Source organism: Callithrix jacchus, chromosome 21 (genome assembly GCF_049354715.1).
Source record: "Callithrix jacchus isolate 240 chromosome 21, calJac240_pri, whole genome shotgun sequence".
Taxonomy (NCBI): domain Eukaryota; kingdom Metazoa; phylum Chordata; class Mammalia; order Primates; family Cebidae; genus Callithrix; species Callithrix jacchus.
The window spans coordinates 48134345-48158826 of NC_133522.1; the positions used below are offsets into that span (position 1 = coordinate 48134345).

The following is a 24482-nucleotide window of genomic DNA, read 5'->3' on the forward strand; positions in this document are numbered from 1 at the left end:
CACCCAGCTTGTGGTGCTGGTTATGACTGCCCAGGACAGGACACTCACACAAGAGGGGCGCCTGGCGGCAGGCTCTGTTTAACCTGTGCTTTCTGGTGTGAGGGCAGGGGAGAGGAAGGACACATTGAAAGATCCCAGGGGCTTGTCTCATGGTGCTCTCTTCTTTCCTGCCCTGGCCTGGCTGCCCAAGATGCTGTACAAGCTCTGCCTGGGTTCTCAGTGCCCCCAGCCAGGACCTTGGGTCCACTCAGCCGCCTGGATGCCTTTGACCCCACACCTATCCGGGCCTCGGCCTTTGTCCTCCGTGGCACCCATCCCATTGCTGGTCTCCACAAGTCACTGGTTATTATCAATCACCAGAGATGCACATTGGAACCCTCTCCACACTCCCCTGTCACCAGCATCATCCCCAGTGGAGTCTTATTACAATTTCCTTGTCTCCAGGAAGGCTAAGACAATACTTGCTGGGGAGGGCTACAGGACTCCCACTTCCTGGTGTGGCTTAGGCTGGGCTCTGCCCAGTGCAGGGCAAGGCACGTGGCAGCTCATGCCCAGGGCAGAGCCCGACAGAGAGGCGGGCCTGTGATAAGGTGTCAAAGCCAGGACACTTTTCAGATAGACTGGTGGGGGTACTGTGAATCATGATGCCAGGACAACAGGTGGGGATAGGGGGTGTCCCTGGTGAGCTGGGACCCGGACCACTTGCCAAGGGGGCATTTCACAAGCCCCCCACTTGGCTGCAGTCATTTCCTGAGGCTCGAACATGGTGGGACTGGGACAGAGGGAGGATCAGGCACTCTCCCAACTCTGGAAACAGACACAGGGGATCCCAGCACAAGTGTGGCATACCATCATGCTCTGACATACGTGGCTGTATGAGCCTTCCCCCTCTGTGCACCGCCACATATGTCAGAGTGTGACAATATGCCACACTTGTGCTGGGATTGCTTGACTGTGTCTCCGTGTCCAAAACTGGGAGAAATGACCATTATATTGTTCAGAGAGAAGAAGGGTCATTATTCGCTGCTCACCACTAGAGGAGAAGAAATGGTCTCTTAGATTTTTCATGGGAATGTAGAAATAGAATGATCAGAATCGAAAGTACCTTACACCTCATAAGATGCAACAATAGCGGGTGCCTAATCCCACCACATTCTCTGCAACTGTTAGCCCACATGGGTAGAGAGTAGTTTTTAGGGAATTCAAAAGAAATTGAAAGCAGGGCCCATCCTTAAGAAACACGTTGTTTATCAAAACAAAAATAGGTGGCACTATCAGAACCGCAGGGTGACTATGAGATGGCCCAGACAGAACCACACATGACCTCTGGAGCCTCACCCTGGGGTTCCCGCCCTGTGCAGGGAAAGGGGCGATTTCTCCGTGTGGAGGAGGAGCCCCTCACAGTCCGCTACCTTTCCAGGGCTGGTGTCCACAGGAGTCTGAGTGGTTTGTGCTAAAGGTGCCCTGTGGACATTTCTTGGGTTTGAAGCAGGGATGCCTCTCCCTTGACTCTTCTTGCTCACCATCAGCTCCGTTTTGAAAGGATGCTTTTTCCCTGCTGTAGTGTATTCACCTCATTAACTGTTTAATCCATCCAGGAACTGAAAGCAACGTGTGAGATCGCAAAGTATGGCAGCATTGTCAGGCCAGAGCCCACCTTCATTGCCAGTGCTTCCCCGTGGCTCTTCATTACAGAGGCAGCCCATGTTCTCAAGACTCTCGATAGCCCCGTTTTGCATATCAGATGGCAAGAAGCTAAATACCAACTCTCATGAACACAGTACTCATTAACTTCCGCAGCACTCATATGATACCTTGTTTTTCAATGTCTTTAGCAGTTTTACCAAAGAGTTAAGATTTGTTGAGTTCCTATAGACAGAAATATTATTGAACAAAAAACAACCGGTCAATATTTATTTAACATTCATGGTGTGTGCAGCCTTCAGTCCAGGGGCTGTGGGAGATCACAAAGGAGATTACGGCCACTACTGATAAGAGAGCTGCAGCCATGGAGGCATCATAAACTCTAACTCAGCCCCCAGCTTCATGAAGTCCATGCGGCATCATGGTGACGTGGCACGTCCTCAAGCAGCTCAACATATTCAGAGGAGTAAATATGGTCATTTCAAAAATCAATTCACAGATACACATACAGTCAACCAGGAGGAAAAAGTATGTGGTGTTTAGGCCTCAAAGTTAGCACAACTGCTCCTAACAGAGACAGTCTCAAAGGGAAAGGAGACTGAACGGGGCTCTGCCAGGCAGAGGCGATCTGACCGAGTCAATGCAAATGCGTCCTTGAGAGGTGAGGAAGAAGATAATCAATGGAGCCGCGACAGGAAAATGCCTTTCTCCAGGGCAGCAGGACAGGCCAGACAGTCCTGAGACTCAGAGTAGCAGTGGTGGATGATGCCCTGGACAGGCCAGGCAGTCCTGAGACTCAGAGTAGAAGTGGTGGATGATGCCCTGGACAGGCCAGGCAGTCCTGAGACTCAGAGTAGAAGTGGTGGATGATGCCCTGGACAGGCCAGGCAGTCCTGAGACTCAGAGTAGAAGTGGTGGATGATGCCCTGGACAGGCCAGGCAGTCCTGAGACTCAGAGTAGAAGTGGTGGATGATGCCCTGGACAGGCCAGGCAGTCCTGAGACTCAGAGTAGAAGTGGTGGATGATGCCCGGGACAGGCCAGGCAGTCCTGAGACTCAGAGTAGAAGTGGTGGATGATGCCCTGGACAGCCCTGGGCAGAAGAGTACTTGGCTTCCAGATGGCAGCTGCTCAAGAACCCAAGGCGCAGTAGCCATGACCTGGGCTCTTCACTTTCCTCTACCCTCTTAGGTTCTTCAGCTGGGGCCTGCAAATTAAACTTATTAAAAAGGAAGATTAACAGGAGAAAAAGAAAACCAAATTGATTTGATGCTGATACTTTAATTTTTATGTGCATAGAGACCTTCATAGAAAATAAGTGAAGATCCCAAGAAGTGGTTAGACCTAGGGGCTTATATACCACTTTAACAAAAGGTAATAAATTATGAAGAAGTGATAAGGTGAAGGGAAACAAATTTGGACTTCTAGAGGTGAGAAATTGTGGGAAGGTAAATATCTGAGGGAAACTAATGGAAGATACGAGCTATTTTAGTAAAGATCATTTGTGCAGACCCATCTCAGTGCCAACTTTCAGTCTCCTGGTAGGGGAGAGAGGTAGAAACACCTTAACAGAGGGAAATTTGTGTCCTGCTCTGAAGCAGATTGGGGAGGGCAAAGTACTCTTTCTGCATTTGATCCTTCTTCATTGCCTTCATCTCAAAACAATCCTTATTCCAAAGTGACATATGTTGGGGGTAGCAATTCTGATCTCCTTCACTTTCATCTCTGCTGAGGTGCAGGAAGACTGACAGGTGATGCCCCATAGGGTCTAGAGACAGAAAAGTGAATTCAAGTTTCGTGGGTGTCATTGGACATCCAGCCATAGTTTCCTGCTGGGTAATAATGATGCCTTCCTTGGCCACCCTCCCGAGGTAGGTGTGAGGGTTAGGCAGTGGTAGCAGAACAACCTGAAGGGTGAAGCAAGGTCCACCGGCTGGGAGCGGAGTCAGGTCAACACACAATGACTATTTTATTGTGGTTGTGACCTTCTTGAGATGTGAACTCTGTAGACAGGCTCAGTCAGTTCATGATTCTGTTCAGTTTGACTTGATCCCACTCACCAGCCAGCCTCCTGGGCTGTCTCCCACTAGGGGTTTCATGCCCAGAGCGACTGTTCATTCCTGGAGCAGATCCTTGCCTTTACCATCCCTTCCAGCTCTTCTCCTGAGCCTCCTCTGCTTGGGTGGGAGTGGCTCCCACTCTCAGCTCAGCTCCCTGCTACCCCAGCTGTGGGAAGATAGAAATCATTGATTGCAGTAGGGTGTGTGTGAAAGTGGGATGGGGAAATGAGGAGAGTAAACTATCTTGACCTGGCCTGAAGCCCACAGGTTTGGAGGCTTGTAGTGCAATGCTGACCCCTGAGACCAGTCGTCTGTTTTCCAGCAAATTGCATGGCTCTGGTGGTTGAATGATTAAAAACCTCCAGCAGAGGAGGCTGAATGCCTGCTGGTAATCATGCTTTTATAGATTCTGGGTAAAGCAAAGGCAGGAAGGGAGGCAGGCCTTGTTTACTTGCCATAATGACAGTCATTTGGTCATAATTCAATACACTCAATGTGCCAAGGTACAGTTTGCAGAAGAACACAGCCATAAAGCAGGTGAGTTCAGAGAAATCCGGAACTAATACGAAGCTCGGGGGTTATTGTGAGCGACAAGAAATGCAGAAGCAAGCCCTGGGGTCGCCTTTCCCAACTCCCCTTCCTTTTTTTTGAGATAGAGCCTCGTTCTATCTCCCAGGCTGGAGTGCAATCTCCACCTCAAGGTTTCAAGAGACTCTCCTGCCTCAGCCTCCTGAGTAGCTGGGATTACACGGCACCTCCATGCCAGCTAATTTTTGTGTTTTTAGTAGAGATGGGGTTTCACCATGTTGGCCACACTGGTCTCGAACTCACGACCTTAAGTGATTCGCCCACCTTGGACTCCCACAGTGCTGAGATCACAGGCATGAGCCACCGTGTCTGGCCCCCAACCCTTTTTGACTTGTAAACACATTTCACGGGGACAAAGAAACTCATCTTACCTGTCTTGTTTGGAATTACAAAAAGTTATTCGCAGTAACCTTGTCTGGCATAAGATACTGATATGAAACTATTCTATTTTAGATAAGTGTTTCATCAAAAATACAATAATTCAGATCATGGTCATTTTTTTTCTTTTTAACCTTATTTTTAATTTCTAGAGAAACTTTGATGTGCTCTATAAGACTTTAAGCCAATCCGTCAGATAACTTACTTACTGAAAAGTGTAAGATGAATTGGCCTTAATGTCAGTTTTATTATTTCCCTTCCTCATTAGCACCTTACATTTCCTTTTTCTGTTTTTTTTTTTTTTTTTTCTCTTTTTGAGACGGAGTTTCACCCTTGTCCCTGAGGCTGGAATCCAATGGCACAGTCTCAGTTCACTACAACCTCTGCCTCCCGTGTTCAAGTAATTCTTCTGCCTCAGCCTCCACACCGGGCTAATTTTTGTATTTTTAGTAGAGACGGGATTTTCCCATGTTGGCCAGGCTGGTTTCAAACTCCAGACCTCAAGTGATCCACCCACCATAGCCTCCCTAAGTGCAAGGATTACAGGTGCGAGACACCACGTCCAGCCCCTTATATTTCTTAAATGTATTTCTTTTCCTTTCTGCTGTTAGTTAACAGCTATTCTGATGAAAAATTAATCAATATATTGCTAAAACCACAGAGCTTTGGAGCACTTGGTGATGGAAACTGATGTAACTCAGGGACTCTGAGCTGTGAGCAAGGGCTGGAACCTCAACATCAGACAACGTAGAATTTGGGCCAGCATCCACTAAACACGATGAAGCTGGACACTTGGCAGGCCACAGCTCACAATGGAATGATAACAGTTATAAATATTTTTGTACCATGAAAGAGATAGGAAAAGGATATTTATTTTACAAGCCAGAAAGAGTGAGATGCAAGCAGAAATAGACAGAACCCATAACTGGTCATGAGACCATCATTCTGGGGTAAGACAAGTGAACAAAGACAGAATAAGTAAAAAAATAGAATTTAAGGAATATAATCAATAAGGCAGATCTTCGAATGGACATGTACACTCTGTGTGTGTGTATGTATACATACGCATATGTCAAAATTCAATTCCCAATTCTGATACAACTTCTTCTCAAGAGCACATGAAATATTCACAAAATTTAATGGTACATTTATACACAAGAAAGCAATAAGTTCCATGAAGTAAAAGTATTGGCTGGGTACAGTGGCTCATGCCTGTAATTCCAGCACTTTTGGAGGCCAAGGTGGGATGATAACTTGAGGCCAGGAGTTCGAGACCAGCCTGGGAAACATGGCAAAACCTGTCTCTACTAAAAATACACAAAAAAATTTAGCCAGGTATGGTGGTGCACACCTTTAATCCCAGCTATTTGGAAGACTGAGGCATGAGAATCATTTGAACCTGGGAGGAAGAGGTCGCAGTGAGCCAAGATCACGCCACTGCACTCCAGCCTGGGTAACAGAGCAAGACTCTGTCTCAGAAAAAGAAAAGTAAAAATGTTATAATCACTCTATGATCAAGTGCAACAAAACTAGAAAATAAATTAACAACATTCTCGCACATGGAAATGGCTAAAATGCAAATTACTAATTAGAATTACAGAATATTTTAGAAATCATGATAAAAACATTTCTGAATCTATGGGAAATATTTTAAATGGTAATTAGAGAAAAGTATGTAGCTTCAAACACATGTCATTAATCCATAAATTGAATTCCCAATTCAGAAAACTAGGAAAAGAACAGCTTGTTGAGAAAAGACTGAAAGAAAGCAAAGAGAAAGAAATCGATGAAGTAGAGAAGAGCAAAAGGGTGGAATTGAGTCACAAATTCAATCTCAGTTCTTTTTTAAAAAATAAACAAGATATGCAAACCGCTGGCTAACCCAATCAAAAGAATCCCCAAATATGCAACGTAAGAATTGACAATGAAGGAAATAACTTTTGAAACAGAAGAAACTTTAAAAATGGTAAGAGGCTACCCTAAATCACTTTATGCAACTAATTTTTTTTGTACTGTAGATTCTGGACTACATGTGCAGATCATGGAAGATTGTTGCATAGGTACATTCATGGCAAGGTGGCTTTTTGCCACCATCCCCCCATCACCTATATCTGACATTTCTCCCCACGTTATCCCTCCTCCACCCTCCCTCCCACTATCCCTCCTGTAGCACCCCCAATGGACCCCAGTGTGTGATGCCCCCACTTTGTGTCCAAGTGTTCTCATTGTTCAACACCTGCCTATGAGTGAGAACATTTGGTGTTTGATTTTCTGTTCTTGTGTCAGTTTGCTGAGAATGATGGTTTCCAGGTTCATCCATGTCCCTACAAAGGACACAAACTCATCGTTTTTTATGGCTGCATAGTATTCCACAGTATATATGTGCCACATTTTCCTTGTCTAGTCTATCATCTATCTTTGTCCCAAATGGTTTTGCCTAGGTTTTCTTCTACAGTTTTTATGGTGTTAGGTCTTATGTCTACATTAGATATTTCTCCTAATGCTATCCCTCCCCTAGCACTCCACCCCCGAACAGACCCTGGTGTGTGATGTTCCCCTCCCTGTATCCATGTGTTCTCATTGTCATTCAGGACATAGGCATGGGCAAGGACTTCATGACCAAAACACCAAAAGCAACGGCAACAAAAGCCAAAATAGGCAAATGGGATCTAATGAAGCTTAAGAGCTTCTGCACAGCAGAAGAAACTATCATCAGAGTGAACAGGCAACCTACAGAATGGGAGAAAATTTTTGCAATCTATCCATCTGACAAAGGACTAATATCCAGACTCTACAAAGAACTTAAAGCAAATTTACAAGAAAAAAAAAACAACCCCATCAAAAAGTGGGCAAAGGCTATGAACAGCCACTTCTCAAAAGGAGACATTTAAGCAGCCAACAAACATATGAAAAAAAGCTCATGGTTACTGGTCATTAGAGAAATGCAAATCAAAACCACAGTGAGATACCATCTCCCACCAGTCAGAATGGCGATCGTTAAAAAGTCAGGAGCTGTCTTTTAAAGAGAAAGTTCCCCCTAGGTTCTCACGCGGGTCTGCTATGCAAATGAGGGATGCAAACTTGCTAGCTGTGATTGGCTGATGCTTGTTTAGCTCTGATTGGTCGATGTGAGACACCTTCTCCTGGTGAGCTCCATGGGCCCAGGTGAGGCTTTCCAGCCGCGGTTGATACAGGCGTGAACAGAAACAGCCGCGAATGTCCCCGAGTGAAGCAAACGTGTGGGTTCCCGGGGTGCAGGGTACACGTGTGTCTTGTCAGCAAGTGGCCTCTTGGCTGTTCTGTTAGCCCCAGTCGGCTGCCTGGGATCCACGTTGAAGGATTGGTTCTTTCCGGGTTCACAGAAAAAAAGCCATAAAAATCTCCCTGTCCAGATCATTTCACAGGGAAATTCTAGCCAAGCTTCAAGTAACTAATGGTCCCAAATGCTGCAAAAATGGTTTCAGAGACTTAAAAACAAAGGAAAATGCACACGTTTATACAAAAATGTTAACTCAAAATATGTCATAGACAAAAGTATAAACGCTAAAGTTATAAAACTCCTGGAAAAGAATATAATAGAAACTGTCTGTAGCCTTTAATTAGGCAAAGATGTTTAGGCAGGACACATAAAGTGTGAATCAAAAAAAATTGAGTTTCATCAAAATTAAAATGTTTGCTCTTTGAAAAATATTCTTAAGAAAATGAACCAAAAGGTAAGTCACAGACTAGGAGAAAATATTTGTATAAGATATAACTAATAAAAGGCTTATATGCAGAATATATAAAGAATTTCACAACTCATTACTAGGAAGAAAAAAACACCTGACTTAAAACGTGTTAAAGATTTAGACAGATATTTTACCTGAGAAGATGTGTGAAAAACAAGCCCATGAAAAGATGCTCAACATCCTTAGTTATTAGTAAAATGTAAATTAAAATGAAAACGGGATGCCACGCTCCACACAGCAAAATGCCCAAGTGTGAAAGGCTAGTAAACCACGGATGTTGTAAGCGTTTGGAGATCTCGTCCGTCGTTGCTGGGGAGGCAAAATGGTTGAAAACTTTGGAAAACAGTTTTTCAGAATTTTTTTTTTTTTTTGAGACAGAGTGTTACTCTGTTGCCCAGGCTGGGGTGCAGTGGCATGATCTCAGCTCACTGCAACCTCTACCTCCTGGGTTCAAGGGATTCTCCTGCCTCCACCTCCTGAGTAGCTGGGATTACAAGCATGTGCCACCACGACCCGCTAATTTTTGTATTTTTAGTAGAGATGGGTTTTCACTACGTTGGTCAGGCTGGTCTTGAATTCCTTTCCTTGTGATCTGCCTGCCTCGGCCTCCCAAAGTGCTGGGATGACAGGCGTGAGCCCCGTGCCTGGCCCAGCTTCTTATAAAATTAAACATAATATGGTACTATCCAGAAATCCGCTCATACCTACACATCCAAGAAAAAAGGTGTTTCCCCAAGCATTTACCCAGATCCCTTCACACAGCTGTGCGTATTTTTTCATAGTAACGTTATCCAAAATAGTAAAAGCTGGGAATAATGTAGATTTCATCACCTGGTGAATGGGTAAGCAAATTGCAACGTGTCCTGCTGTGGAATACTACTAAGCAATGAAAAGGAATAAACCTCCCTTCCGTGCATCAACCTGGATGAATCTCAAAGAAAGTTGTGTGCTGAATGAAAGAAAACAGACTCCAAAGACTGCACCGTGTGATTAAACTTACTTGAAATTCTAGATGAAAAGGAACTAAAGTGAAAGAATGCAGATTCTTGGTTTCCTGGCACTAGGGAGAGGTTATTGACAGCAAAAGGCACCAGGGGATTTTCTGGGGAGGGGAGGGGGTGATGAACGTTCTATATCTTGCTTGTGGTAGTTTTTACACAATTGTATACATTTGCATTTGCCAAAACTCAGTGAACTGTTTCATTTACGATGGGTGAGTCTTATTGTATGTGAATTATACCTCCGCGAAACTAATTTTTTAAAAATCTCAAGGCACATGCATTGTCATCGTCAGCATTGCTAGTGTGAAGACAGCGAATTGATTAAATGACAGGGCAGTTTTCAACGAGTGACAGGCACCGAGGTCTGTCTCTGGACTGCAGGAAGCTGCACGTTGTCCAGCGCCGAAGCTGAACGCTCTTCGCCATGTCCCTTGCATGGACAGCAGAGGGCGCTGTGGAGCATCATTTACCAGCAAGGTCCTTCGCTGAGAAACACCCTGAATTCATGAGCCCTGTGCGCTCCGAAGGTTGAACAGCCGGCCCTTCCTTCCTGTGAGCCACGTTTCCAGTTGTGCCATATTAAGTGCTGAGCAGTCTTCGGATCACGGAAAATAAACACAGAGGCTGCAGCCACTGGGCCCTGTGGAAAGCTGGCGGCCAGCCCCGCCATGGTGTCAGCACGTCCGTGTCCCCGTTGCTGGAGGCCTGGCGGGAGCTGACATCAGGGCTCTTCAGCAAGGAGTGGGGCAACTCCTCCCTCCTGGGTCCACTTGGTTTCTCTGGAAGCCAAGGAAGCTCCCAGGAAACCTCCCACCACTCTTTTTTTTTTTTTGGAGGTGGAGTCTCACTCTGTTGCCCAGGCTGGAGTGCAGTGGTGCAATCTCAGCTCACTGCAACCTCTGCCTCCAGGGTTCAAGCAAGTCTCTGCCTCACCCTCCCGAGTATCTGGGATTACGGGCACCTACCACCACACCCAGCTAATTTTTGTATTTTTAGTAAAGACGGGGTTTCACTGTATTGGTCAGGCTTGTCTTGAACTCCTGACCCTGTGATCCACCCGCCTTGGCCTCCCAAAGTGCTGGGGTTACAGACGTGAGCCACCTCACCTGGCCCCCACTACTCTACACAGACCTCGGAGGGGGCTGAGGTGGGGGAAAGGTCTGTTGCAGAGAAGGCCTGAGTCAGCGGGGAGGGACAGATGAGGCGTCCGAGGAGACAAAGGCTGTCAGGGGGCTGTGGTCCTACACAGGGAAACCAGCCCTGGCCCAGCCTGCCTGGAGGCCCTGGGGCCTCTTCCAGTGACTGAGAGGGCGCAGTGGGCCAGGCTGACCTCCCTGTGGCCTGGCCCCTCCACCAGCTGGAGGAAGGTGGGGTTGCTCCCTCCCAGTTGTGCAGAGTGGCTGTAGATCCAGAAGCCACATGTTGCGTATTCCTGCACGCCTGGCCCTGAAGCAGTGGCCTCGTGGGCTGCAGAGTGCACCTGCTTCCACAAGAAAGAGACAGCTGCCTGCTCCACACCCAGGGGACGCAAGGCTCAGGCATCCTTGCCGTGGTCCACCGGGCCAAATGCAGCAAGAGGGAAGGCACCACCCCTGCCTATTTCACTGTTCAGGGCAGACCCCCAGGGCTTTCTGGGAGAGGTGCAACCGCAGAGTTCCATGCTCCAGAAGGTGTCTACGAAACACACTTGAGCCCGGCTACGTATGGCTGGTTGGTGAAATGCTTCCAGGGGCTCTCAGGAACCTGATCCTGTGCCTCCCCAGGAGCAAGGGTTCCACTAAGTCAGTGCTGGCAGCGACTTCACAGAGCTTAACTGCATGAATGCCAGAAGGTACTGTATAGATGCCCACTGGAAATCAGCACTAAAGTGCTGTACCCATACAGCCACGTGGCGCTTCACGACAGGGATATGTTATGAGAAACATAGCGTGAGGGGGTTTTGTCATGGTGTGAACGCCATGGAGTACACTTAACCTACCGCCAGAGGGCAGCACCTGCCGCACAGCCCGGCTGCACACCCGTGCAGCCAGTGACTGTACTGAACACTGGAGCCACTGTAACACAGGGGTAAGCACTTGTGTACCGTGCACAGGGGCGCACACCTGTCATCCCAGCACTTTGGGAGGCCGAGGCGGGTGGATCACAGGGTCAGGAGTTTGAGACCAGCCTGACCAACAGGGTGAAACCCCGTCTCTACTGCAAGTACAAAAATTAGCTGGGCATGGTGGGGCGTGCCTGTAATCCCAGCACTTTGGGAGGCCGAGGCGGGTGGATCACAGGGTCAGGAGTTTGAGACCAGCCTGACCAACAGGGTGAAACCCCGTCTCTACTGCAAGTACAAAAATTCGCTGGGCATGGTGGCGTGTGCCTGTAATCCCAGCACTTTGGGAGGCTGAGGCGGGTGGATCACGAGGTCAAAAGATCGAGACCATCTTGGTCAACATGGTGAAACCCCATCTCTACTAAAAATACAAAAAATTAGCTGGGCCTGGTGGCGCGTGCCTGTAATCCCAGCTACTCAGGAGGCTGAGGCAGGAGAATTGCCTGAACCCAGGAAGCAGAGGTTGCGATGAGCCGAGATCACACCATTGCACTCCAGCCTGGGTGACGGGGTGAGACTCCGTCTCAAAAAGAAAAAGAAAAAAGAAAAGTTACAGTCAAAATATGGCATGAAAGATAAAGAACGGGATGCTGTGTAGGCGTCATAACGTCCATTTACCGTGAATGGAGCCTGCAGGGCTGGGCCAGTCGGGGAGGGAGCGAGGAGTGAATGCGGAGGCCCAGGACACGGCTGTCATAATACAGACTTTATAAACTCACATGACATTTAGAAAAATACTCTTCTTTCTTCAATAATAAAATTAACCTTAACTTACTGTCAAGTTTTTACTTTATAATTTTTTTAATTTTTAAAAATTTTGACTCTTTTTAATAACAAAACACAAAAGCATTGTACAGCTGTATAAAAATATTCTTTCTTTACATCCTTATTCTATAAGCTTTTTACTATTTTTTTTTTTTTTTTGCTTTTTAGACTTTTTGTTAAAAGCTGAGACGCACACAGTAGCCTCGGCCTTCGCAGGGTCAGGCTTCTCAGTGCCACCATCGTCCGCCTCCACACCTTGTCCCCCTGGCAGGTCCTCAGGGCCAGGAAAACGCAGGGAGCTGTCACCTCCTGTGACACCAATGCCTGCTTCTGGACACCTCCTGAAGGGCCCACCTGAGGCTGTTCACAGTTAACTTTTTTTATGTAAGTAGAAGGAATACATTCCAAAATAACAATAAAAAGTATAGTTCGTACATAAGCCAGTCACGCTGCGTGTATTATCATATGGAGTATTATGTGGTGTGCATGATTTTCTGTGCTGTACTTTCATACGACAAGCAGTGCAGTAAGTGTGTTGATTCCAGCCTTCCCAGAAACACCTGAGTAACACGCTGTGCTATGACGTTACAGTGGCCCTGATGTCACCAGGTGATGGAGATTTTTCAGCTTCATTATTACTCTATGGGATCACAGTCGTATTTGAGGTCCACTGTTGATCAAAACGTCATGCGTGCATGACTGTGTATGGGTAAGCACTAGGTATAGTGACTATATAAAGAAAAAGTGTGTATTCTCCAGGTCTACCCGCATTCTGGAGGCCAAGCCAGTTGCCCTGCGTGGTACGTGGAAGAGGCTTTCTTATAGCAGACCACAGGACAAACCTCGAGGCCACTGGCGGCCTCTGGTAGGAGCTCCACGTAGCAGGAGCCTGCTGTGTGCACCAGGCAGCTCGAAAACATTTATTATTACTACTTGTGGGAAGTAGAAAACTTCCTCTTTAAAGTTTCCTTTCTTGTTAAAGAGTAAGTGTGCTAATGACTCTGTGAAGCCCTATCCTACGTAGCTGTTAGACACGCCGTGCTTACAGGCACGTAGTACGTTCCGTGTCCTTGTACTTTAACCAAGATATCTGTGCTGGACGTGCTCACAGGCATGTCCCAGCTCTCCATTGCTGTTACCTGCTTAGAAAAGTGTTAAGTTGTTAGCCAGTCTGGGTTTAGTTTAGATTGTGAGGTCTGGCTCCAGCCAACGGAGATCAGACACAGCAGTGAGGATGGCCCCAAATTTGTAAGAAATAGATTTGTGTGTTTTCCTTTGTTCATTGTACTCTCGTGGCAAGATGGCTAGCGAGGGTGCCCTTCCTGCAGCCCGGGAAGTAAATATTGCATTGCTGAAAGGTCCTTTGTCTCAGTGCTGATTTTTCTTTGCAGCTCTGAGCATCTGTTTTCAACATTATTAGAACGAGGATCTCGCTGTCTCCCAGGCAGTGTGACAGAGTGGAGTGCAGTGACGCGATCATGACTCACTGCACCCTTGACTTCCCTGGGTTCAAGCAATCCTCCCACCTCAGCCTCCTGAGTAGCTGGGACTAAAGGTGTGTACCTCCATGGCCAGCTACTTTTTGTATTTTTTGTAGAGATGGGGTCTCAGCATGTTGCCCAGGCTGGTCCCAAACTCCTGGGCTCAAGGGATCCTCCTCCTTTGGCTTCCCAAGTGCTGGGATTACAGGCCTGAGCCACCATACCCGGCCACAAACAGTATTTTTATTTCTCACCAGAATCCTGTTAGGGATGTAATCATTACTCATATTTTACAAAGAGAAAGCCTGAGAATCTGCAAGATTTTAAAAAACCTCTCCACGGTGACCTGCCTGGGACATCAACCCGCACACACGGTGACAGCTCTTGTTGTTCCCACCCCCAACGGGCTGACCAACCCCGTCTCCTAGAATTGCACCTCAAGGCATCTCTGTTACCTGGATCAGCCAGGCAGGGACCTGGGGAGCCCAGGGAGCAGGGAGAGCGGGCAGCCAACTCGAGGGCCACAGTGGCTGTCCTGGTTAGGTTGATGGCCACTGGGCCCTCCTGCCGAGCCTCACCTGCTCTGCTATCCGTGAGGTCCCTGCTTGCACTGGGTGGGGATTGTGGGAGCTTTTGCAGGGAGAGGGAACAGAGGGGAAGGGAACCAGGAACAAGCAGAGGAGACAAGAAGCAGCTAGATATCATAGGAGGAAGGGTAGGGGTGGTGATGGGGGAGAAAATGGAAAAGAGGGTAAAAGAAAAAGCTTTGTTTTGCTCAAGGGGTGGGTTCAAATGTCACCAGCTGTTGCTCCAGGGTCCCTGGGGGACCCCTCAAAGGAGGAGGAAGGGGGTGGCACACTCTGAATGATCTTGAGGTATCACGTGGTTGATTAGCTTACTCGTGGTGCTGAATCGGACGGGAGCGGTAATACTGGACATAGATCAGAATGGCCCACGGACCCCCAAGCCCAGGCCCAGGCAAACACAATGGAAGTTGCTTTAGAATCCATGCTCGAGGATCAAGAGGGCAATACAGGCACTGGCTCAGAAAATGGGGCCTTCATGCATCAGAGAATTTCTAAAGAAGGACGTGGATTGCAGTGCCAGCATGAGAAGAAAGTTCCTGAGAAACACACCTTGGGAAACACAAGTGCCACATAATCAAGATGTCCCTGTGCCCAGAGCCTCATGCCAGGCGGCCTGCAGACAACTCTGCTTGAGATCAAAGGTCCGCAGACCAGAAACTGCCTGAAAAGACACAAAACTAGGTTTTACCTAACCTGGCACACAAGAAGGCCCCGGCGCCAGCTCCAGGAGCAGAACCTCCACACTCTCCACCCGGAGGCACAGGTAATCCACAGGTCCCTGGAGAGCACGCCAAACACCCTTTCCAGGAATCCGCCCGCCTGCCTGTGGCCAGGAACCCCGGAACCCATAAACTAAGTGTACTGGGAGGACAAACGAGAGAGGACACAGCGCTCTGGGAAGAATAAATTCACAAACACCAGACCTCGTCTCTGTCACCTGATGATCTTGAGTGTTTTTGAGACCCCACGTTGCCAACAAGGGCCAATGTTCATTGAGCACATGATGTTGTAAGCAAGGCAGGGACAGAGCTGAGACCCAAGGCCGTATGCGGCCTCCTCCCCAAAGCGGGCATCCGGAGACCTGATGTAAGGCCACATCCGTCCCTTGAGGAAGCACTTCCTCATATTCCTATCTTCCAATGGGAAGCCAGTGGCACTGGCCCTACCCACCCTGGAAGGCAGAGGCCTTGGATTTTCTGGGGTGACGGGAGTGGGCCATTGCCTGACACATTCGCTAAGCCAATCGGCTTGGGCTGGGAGGGCGATGAGGGTGGAAGCAGCAGAAAGGCTGGTCTAGTGTCATCCACTCTGCACTCCCGCCACCGAGCTAAATGACACCAGGACCCCTTACGGCAGATGTAAAAGAATCTCTCAACTAGATACAGAGATACTATTCGATGCAGCAATCCTACTGCTTCTCTCTCCAGAGGAAATGAAATTATCCTATCAAAGGTACCCGCGCTTGTACATCTACGGCAGCGCTATTCAAGAGCAAAGATGCGGAACCGAGCTGAGTGTCCATCCCCAGGTGAGTGGATTTAAAAAGTGCTTTCTACACACAGTGAAGTGCTACTCAGCCATCAGAAGGATGGAACCCTGTCTTCTGCAGCAGCATGGATGGAGCTGGAGGTCATTATCTTAAATGAATAAACTAGGCCCGGAAAGTCAAATATCGCCCGTCCTCACTGGTAAGTGGATGCTAAAAACGTGTACACAAGCCCAGAGAGAGGAATGGCGAGCAAGGCCCATGTGGACAGCGGATGGGGACAGGGGCGGGTGATGAGAAACTAATGGGTGCGATGTCCGTGATTCACCCTAAAAGCCCCGACTTGACTTCTGTGTAAACTGTGCACGTAACAAAATTGCACGTGGAGCCTGTACATTGTAGAAAAAATAATAATAATCATTAATAAACAGGAATCTTTCATGCAGTGCTCTCCCCACCGCTGGTGTTGCCTTAATGAAATGCTGTCAACTTCCTCCCTCGCATATCCTCAAATGTTAGCAATTGCCAAATCTGCCCTCAGGCGGAAGCCAGAAAACACAGAAGCAAAGAGTTGGGAGAGAATTTTTGGCTTACCCAGTCCAAGCCCCGTTCCTGCTCCCCTCGGAAGTAACACATTCATTTCAAAAGCAAGGGGTCCGTGAAGCATTTGGCCAAAGAGAAAGGACTTTGCAACTGCAGTCTGAGGTCCTGTGTCACTCCAGAGGTGTTTCGGGCCAGTCATTGAGTTTTTATACAAAGGACCGAGTATTGCCAAGTGATCGCCAGTTCTGAAATTCACTTACGTGCTATACTTTTTTATTGCTTTTAGAGAAACCTGAAGGATTTGATAAATTTTTTCTCTTAGAAAAATTGAAGGGACATTAAAACTGCCCAGCATGGTGGCTCACGCCTGAAATCCCAGCACTTTGGGAGGCTAAGGCTGGTGGATCACTTGAGGTCAGGAGTTCAAGACCAGCCTGGCCAACATAATGAAACCCTGTCTCTACTAATAATACAAAAATCAGCCAGGCGTGGTGTCGCGCGCCTGTAATCCCAGCTGGGAGGCTGAGGCAAGAAGAAAGCTTGAACCTGGGAGGAGGGGGCTGAGATAAGCCAAGATGACACCATTGCACTCTAGCCTGGGCAACAGAGTGAGACTCTGTCTCAACACAAACAAACACCCCAAGACCCTGCACACACACACACACACGTACACATTCACACATATACACACAGTCATACATGTGTACACACGCACACATGTACACATTCACACATATACACACAGTCATACATGTGTACACACGCACACATGTACACATTCACACATATACACAAGTCATACATGTGTACACACGCACACATGTACACGCTCACACATATACACAAGTCATACATGTGTACACACGCACACATGTACACGCTCACACATATACACAAGTCATACATGTGTACACACGCACACATGTACACGCTCACACATATACACACAGTCATGCATGTGCACACACGCACACATGTACACGCTCACACATATACACACAGTCATACATGTGTACACACGCACACATGTACACGTTCACACATACACACAGTCATACATGTGTACACACACATGTACACATTCACACATATACACACCGTCATGCATGTGTACACACACACATGTACACACGCACACATATACACAGTCATACATGTGTACACACGCACACATGTACACATTCACACATATACACACAGTCATACATGTGTACACACGCACACATGTACACATTCACACATATACACACAGTCATACATGTGTACACACGCACACTGCCATCACCATCTCTGTGTTAATGAAACCAAAATGAAACGTAGCAGATTTTAAGGGTTTTATTTAAAGAAATTGTATGTTAGACCATCAAAAGGATAAAAAGATGATTTGGACCACCCAGGACTTCATGAGCTGTGAAGCTTCTCCTTTTGTGTCAGAACGCCCGGTGAGCCTGATGCAGTTGCTGGAGCCAGCGGCTCTTAGTAATGACAGTCTAGAAATTCAAATGCAAGACGGTGGATAAGGGAATCCCAGAAATGGGGGAGCCCAGGCTGTGAAGCCCGGGTGGGTGCATGTCGCTTTACCAAGAGCTTCCTGCTAAAGAAGGAGCCCCTCTCCCGGGGAAAGGGTGCAAAGGGACCAAGTCCCCCTACTCCAGGCTAGAGTTTCCTCTGTGGGGTGCATTCTCCCCAGACAAGCAAATATTTTCTAGGTGGACCTTTTGTCCTATAAAAAATCACTTGGAAAATCCTGACCGTTAAAACATTTGGCCCTTTGGAGAACTTCAATATCCGAAAAAGGAAAAGAAAAGGCTCCTTCAGGGATCAGAGTGCTCTTCCCTGTTTTCCTGGATCTGGATTTCTGCTTGGTCTTTTTTTATCTTGCCACACTCTGTGTCAGGAATGCACTATAACTAAGTGGGTGGGAGACGTGGACCCATTCACCTCTGCGCATGGGACCCTCCCAGGACTGTCCCGGAGGACTCTGTGGGCCACGTTTGTCACTGGGGTTCATGTGGGGGAGGACAGGAAGGCCATGGGAGGAGGGTGGGGAGGCCACGGGAGGAGGGTCCAGGTGTGCTGGAGCTGGGCGCTCTCTAGTACCCGGAGCAGTGCAAGACACTCAAAACAGATCGAACTGCAATAAAACAGGCAGTGCTGCTGAATGTGGTGACACGTGGGGAGGCCACAGGGAGGAGCTGCTGCTTCTGGAACCATCACAGATGACGCAGCGGCAATGCTGGAGGCTACACATTTACGGAAAAGATGCTGTCTTTGCCAAGAGCATTCTGGAATTGCCTTCAGAATCCCAGGGGAGGCAGGGGCCCCTGCCTCGATGGCATTGAGCCTGCAAGGCAGCCTGCAAGACAACCTCCCCGGGACTGTGGAAGTGCTGGCCCTGGGACAGCCTCCCCGCACCCCCCTCTATGGATGGAGAAGAAATCATGTGTCCAGGAACCAAACAGAGCATCCCCCAGTGGCGTTACCTTCCACGGACTTCGGGAAGAAGCACCAGGGCACTTCAAAGATGAGGTTGGAGAAGCAGCATTTCCGAGAGGCGCACTCCTCGGGGCTGATGCCTGGGTAGCCACAGTTTCTTCGGGCAGAGACCTCCATAACGCACTGCTCCGACTCTGCAACGGGACAGACACAACACAGAGACCCAGTCAGGCCTGTGGTGCACTGGACAGCTCCACCACTTCCTCCTCTGAAAGCACGGCTGATTTGCAGCCTCCGGGGATCATGAGGGGCTGCCAGGGGCAGCATCCCCTGGGACCGCCTTCCCCAGGGACTGTGGAAGTGTCGGCCCCTGAGACTTTCTCCTCCAGGACTGTGGAAGTGTGGACCCCTGGGACCACCTCCCCTGGGGACTGCAGAAGTGTCGGCCCCTAGGACCACCTACTGTCAGCCCCAATGACACTTGGCTGTCCTGTCCTTCCCAAAAGTGGGGCCCAGTGTGGGGTGGTCACAGTCAGAAGCTCTGGTGTCCCCCACCTTGGGGAAATCACTTTGCCTTTCAGGACTCAATGTTCTCTTCTGTAAATGGGTTGGCCCCCATGCCAAGGTGAGAAAAGGTTTTTGGGCACCTTGAAAAGATGGAAAGCATTTGGACACAGTACTGACACTCAAGGACACTGCCATTCAGTGGGCACTCATGAATAACCCAACATCTGCCTGGTTCCCTGTGGGGCCTCACAAGCCTCCCAGCAACAATCTTGGGAAAGAATTGCCCTTCCCCCAAGGGCACCCCCAGTTCCATGCACACAGGTGCGCAGCACACATGCAGCCTTCTTTTGAGTACCCTTGTGTTATGACGTGGATCCTGATCACATGCACAGACATAAAACTCATTCCCAAAGAATCCGAGAAGGCTTCACTTCCTTCCCTAGCACTTGAGGTCTGTCAGCCCCTGTGTTACCACTGTCCTGTTAAATACCCTCATTTCCCTGATGAAGTGTCTTCAGAAGTCACATTTCAAAAGGAAGAGGAGATCTATTTTTTTTTTCTCAACTAAAGTAAAACTGATGGGTTCACAAACACATGTCTGCTGAAGAAACTAATGGTGTAGAAACGGGATGGGTGGGACATTTTCATCTCATTGTTGGCTGGCATGGGCTACCTCTAGACTAACAGTCTGGGCTAGCCCCAGACTAACCAACCTGGGCTAGCCTCAGACCAACCAACCTGGGCTAGCTCCAGACTAACCTACCTGGGCTGGCTCCTGACTAACCAATCTGGGCTAGCCTCAGACCAACCAACCTGGGCTAGCTCCACACTAACCAGCCTGGGCTGGCTCCACACTAACCAGCCTGGGCTGGCTCCACACTAACCAGCCTGGGCTAGCTCCAGACAAGCCCACCCAGGCTAGCCCTAGACTTGCAGCTGGGCCTCCCGCAGCCCCTGCTCTGAGCTCCACCTGTGCAGCTGGGTCCTGGGCTGCCGGCTGCTGGCCCAGGAAAAGGGTGTGGCTTCCCTGGAAGATTACCTTGCTTCGGGAGGGGGTGGAAACACCAGGGGACCCCACCGACAGTGGAGTCAAAACAGCATCCATTGTCAAAGCACTGGTCACTGGTGATCCCTGGGAAGCCGCAGTTCTTCCTGTTATGAGGACTCATCCTGGAGCACTGGCAGGGGGCTGTGGAAAGACCCCCGTCAGCCCCGCCCTGGTACCCTTGCCCACGCTGCGCCTCCTCTCAGGGTTTTAGGGGATGTCTCTATTGTCTGAAGACCCCCGTCATCCCCGCCCCGGTACCCCAGCCCACACTGTGCCTCCTCTCAGGGTTTTAGGGGATGTCTCTATTGTCTGAAGACCCCTGTCAGCCCCACCCCGGTACCCCAGCCCACACTGCGCCTCCTCTCAGGGTTTTAGGGGATGTCTCTATTGTCAGGTTGCCACACAGGGAAACATGAAGTCTTATCTTGCCCATATTTGAGCAATGCAGTTGCCTCCTGAGAAACTGATGGGGCTTTGCTGACATTGTTACATTAGTTTAAAATGTTTAAAAGGCCAGGTACGGTGGCTCACACCTATAATCCCAGGACTTTAGGAAGCCAAGGCGGGCGGATTGCTTGAGCTCAGGAGTTCAAAACCATCCTAGGCAACATGGCGAAACCTTGTGTCTACAAACAATAATGTAAAGAAAAGCTAGCCAGGCATGGTGGTCCACACCTGTGGCCCCAGCTCTCAATAGGCTGAGGTGGGAGGGTCACTTAAGCCCAGGAGGCTGAGGTTGCAGTCAGCCAAGATCGCACCACTGTACTCCTGCCCGGGCTGCCACGTCAGCTCCTGTCTCAGAAAGCAAAACAACAACAACAAAAACCCTTCTAGAAGAGGCTGAACAGATGGACCCAAGGCCAAGATCAAGGGGACAGGTGAGTGCTCCGGGACTCCGAGGACCCTTGGTGGGAATGGCCTCCTGACCCTGCACGGGGCCTGCTGACACCTGCGGCCACACAGCCTTTCCCTCGGAGGGAGGCCCTTCTCGGAGCCCCCACCCCAGCAGCGGCAAATCCCACACGCCTTGTCACATGCCTTTATAGCAATTTCCCCTCTCAAGTTAATTTATGGTTGTGCTTTTCTTTTTCTTTAAGAGAAATAAAGAAGGCACTTAAGAAGACCCTATCCTTCCTGTCACTTACAGGGTTTCTCGGCCCTTGCCAGGGCACAGAGCCCCAGAACAAGGAGCGCTGCCAGGAGCTGGGCGTCCCGTGGTCCCATGTCCAGCTCAGCTGCACCCCAGGGCGGCTTGCAGAATGCAAGTCCTCCGCCCGACGTGCTTTATAATCTCCTCTCTGTTTGTCCAACAAGCACAGATAACCTTTCTTCCCTGCCCTGCGGCCCCAGCCTTTCCACCGTGGAAGCGAAGATGAGGCAAGGGGCAGCCGTGCCCTGTGCATTCGAGGCTTCCGGGCCAGGGTGACTCCCTGCTCGGCGAGGCCTCTTCCTGCCCATGCCAGGCTGCCAGCGTGGAAAACCAGCCATGTGCAGGTCTGGGGCTGGGCACAAACAGGGTCACACCCAAGAAGGGATACGGCATGCATTTCTACTGATAGTGAGTGTGGGCACCGCAGGAATTTAGAAAGAACTGGGGCCAAGTTTACTGGGGAAAATGAACAGGCAGCAGGTAGTGTGGAAAAGGCCTCTCCCCGAGGAAGGGAAGCGTCTCAGAGGAGGGAAGATCTGCTCCCGGGGCTGCTAGAGCCTCCCCAGCCACGGCACGAAACCCCTGTCCCCTCTTCAGCAGGAGGGGCGGCTCTCCATGGAGACAAGCCTGACAGAGTCAACCGAGCAGCCTGGGGTGGGCAGGTTTTAATAACTTCACTTTCAGCCCACCCCTGAAAGGGGTTCTTTTTGTTCCGTGGAATGCTGTACAGCTGGTAAGAGATGGCACCCGGGACAGGTGGTACGAGATGGCACCTGGGACGGCTGGTGAGAGACGGCACCTGGGACCCTGCCCAGGGCAGGGTGTGCAGCCCCCGCCCTGCTCAGGTAGGATGTGCTGGAGAAGGAGTCTGCAAACTGGACAGAGAGGACACAGCCAGAGCACAGACACCCCAAAAGAAAGGGGAAGCATTCCAACGTTCCCCAGGCCAAGGAAATGACAAGGGTTTGCCAGTCTATTTCTGACGGCTGAGCAGTCAGGGGCCCAAAGACACAGGGAACCCAGAATCCTTGGTCTGCCACAGGGCTGTCCTCGAGGTCCGGAGAGCAGGCCCCATCCTCCCAGCCCCCATCCTCTCAGCCCCCATCCTTCCAGCCCCCATCCTCTCAGCCCCCGTCCTCCAGGCCCCCATCCTCCCGACTCCCATCTTCCAGGTTCCCATCCTCTAGGCCCCCGTCCTCCCGGCCCCCATCTTCCCAGCCCCTGTCCTCTCAGCCCCCGTCCTCCCAGCCCCAGTCTTCCAGGCCCCCGTCCTCCTGTCCTCCCGACCCCTGTCATCCAGGCCCCCATCCTCCAGGTCCCCCTCCTCCAGGCCCCCGTCCTCCAGGCCCTCGTCCTCCCGGCCCCCGTCCTCCAGCCCCCATCCTCCAGGCCCCCGTCCTCCAGACCTCCGTCCTCCCAGCCCCTGTCCTCCAGACCCCTGTCCTCCAGGCCCCCGTCCTCCAGGCCCCTGTCTTCCAGGCTTTAGCCTCTGGGGCTCCTCTGGGTCCAGTTCAAGTGACTCCAGGCTCGCCGCTGACGTCGCCGCTGACACTCACCACTGGGCAGCCATGGGGACTCAATCCTTGAAAACTCTGGCAAGGTCAGTTTCCCAGTCCTACATCCCTGTCACTGAGGTCACCATCACAACATAGGTGCCTGAGTCTCCATTTTCCCTCATATTCCCGCCCACCCTCCTCTCCGCTTCCTCCCATCCCCACAACTTCACACTGTTCACTGCAGCCCCTCCAGGATTCCTGCTGCAACCGCCTGACCCATGCTAAAGAGACCACTCATTATCGCCCACATCTCGGCCCCTCGCACTCTCTTGGCCCTGGTGGAAGCCTGCATTTTCCTGGTCAGGCCCCCACGCAGGGACACCAAGTGCCCACAGAGCTGGGAAACCATTACACTAGATGGGACGCCTGCAGTCTAGTGGCATTGCTCGTTGAAAGTGGAGCTGTGTGCAGCCTCCACAGCTGTACTCGGTGGCCACGCCCCATCACGTGGGCTCAGGCCGGGGGGCTGGACAGGGACTTTGAGTCCCAAGTCTTCACCCTCACGCGAAACCATCCTCCTTGGAGGTGTGGCGGGGAGGGGAGCCATGTCCAGAGTCCCCCCTTGCTGTCATGTCCCGACCTTGGTGCAGCCTGTCCCCTTTGTTAGGGGTTTCGGCACCGAGTTAAAGTTCACTGTCCCGTCCTGCTAAGACTCATCACATCCCAGCCATCTTCTACATTGTGGTGGGCGCTTCATCTACATTCACAGTCTCTCAAATTGTATTTTCCTCATCTCTAGGAGCTCCCAGCCCCACTCTAGTTCTGCCACCCTCCTGTGACCACCCTCAGAACTCAAGCTCCACCTCTGGAAGAGGGTATGCAAATGTCCTTTCTGCCCAGGGTGTCCTAAGCTCCAAACATTCTCTCCGTTACTGCCACCACGCCTCTGCCTAAATCCTAAAGCTCTCCAGCCCCCTAACCCTCCAGCTTCCCCTCTGGGAGCCCCTCATGTCTTTCCTTCCTTCCTTCCTTCCTTCTCCTGCCTGACTTCACCCACTGTCTTCCCCTCTGCTGTCCTGCACCACCGTCTCCATGCCCACACCATCTGCCCAGCGAGGCCAACACGTGCCATCAATTGTTGCCACTCTAAACACATGATCTCAGCGCCATCCGGGCACTCAGGGCTGGCGCCCTCCTTCTTTGTGACTATCCTTCTGCATACTTCAGGGATGATACTGTCCATCAGTTCACACAGAAAGTCAGCAAATGGGAACCACCATGGAGATCACCCAGGTACACTTCTGCTTTTGACTATCGAGTCACTGGTACCAGGCTAGCTTCCCACCGTAAGTAACCCTAAAACTACATGAAGTCACTGTCCACAGATACTGAGCAGCAGGCAGCACCAGACAGTGATCTCGGAGAGGAGAGAAACAACTAGGGGACCCCCATGGTTTCCTGGAGACGCTCTCCAGACCACAGCA

General features: G+C 50.0%; 1 protein-coding gene across 1 annotated transcript; it reads right to left on the reverse strand.

Annotated features, from left to right (window-relative positions):
* Positions 1 to 17681: 17681 nt before the first annotated feature.
* On the reverse strand, positions 17682 to 21613 carry TFF2 (trefoil factor 2). Its single transcript, XM_008986734.5, has 4 exons — positions 21498 to 21613; positions 20344 to 20493; positions 18845 to 18991; positions 17682 to 17851 (listed from the first exon to the last, which is right to left on the reverse strand). Exons 1-4 carry the CDS (start codon positions 21574 to 21576, stop codon positions 17838 to 17840), a joined length of 390 nt encoding a protein of 129 aa, XP_008984982.2. The 5' UTR covers positions 21577 to 21613; the 3' UTR covers positions 17682 to 17837.
* Positions 21614 to 24482: the final 2869 nt, after the last annotated feature.

What these genes read in the sequence shown, in the direction of transcription:
- TFF2 (XM_008986734.5), bottom strand. Translation starts at nt 21,576, where the DNA reads ATGGGACCACGGGACGCCCAGCTCCTGGCAGCGCTCCTTGTTCTGGGG. An exon ending in GGCAAGGGCCGAGAAACCCT is followed by an intron (nt 20,494 to 21,497) that starts GTAAGTGACAGG and finishes GTCTTTCCACAG; the next exon opens with CCCCCTGCCAGTGCTCCAGG. An exon ending in CCACCCCCTCCCGAAGCAAG is followed by an intron (nt 18,992 to 20,343) that starts GTAATCTTCCAG and finishes GTCCCGTTGCAG; the next exon opens with AGTCGGAGCAGTGCGTTATG.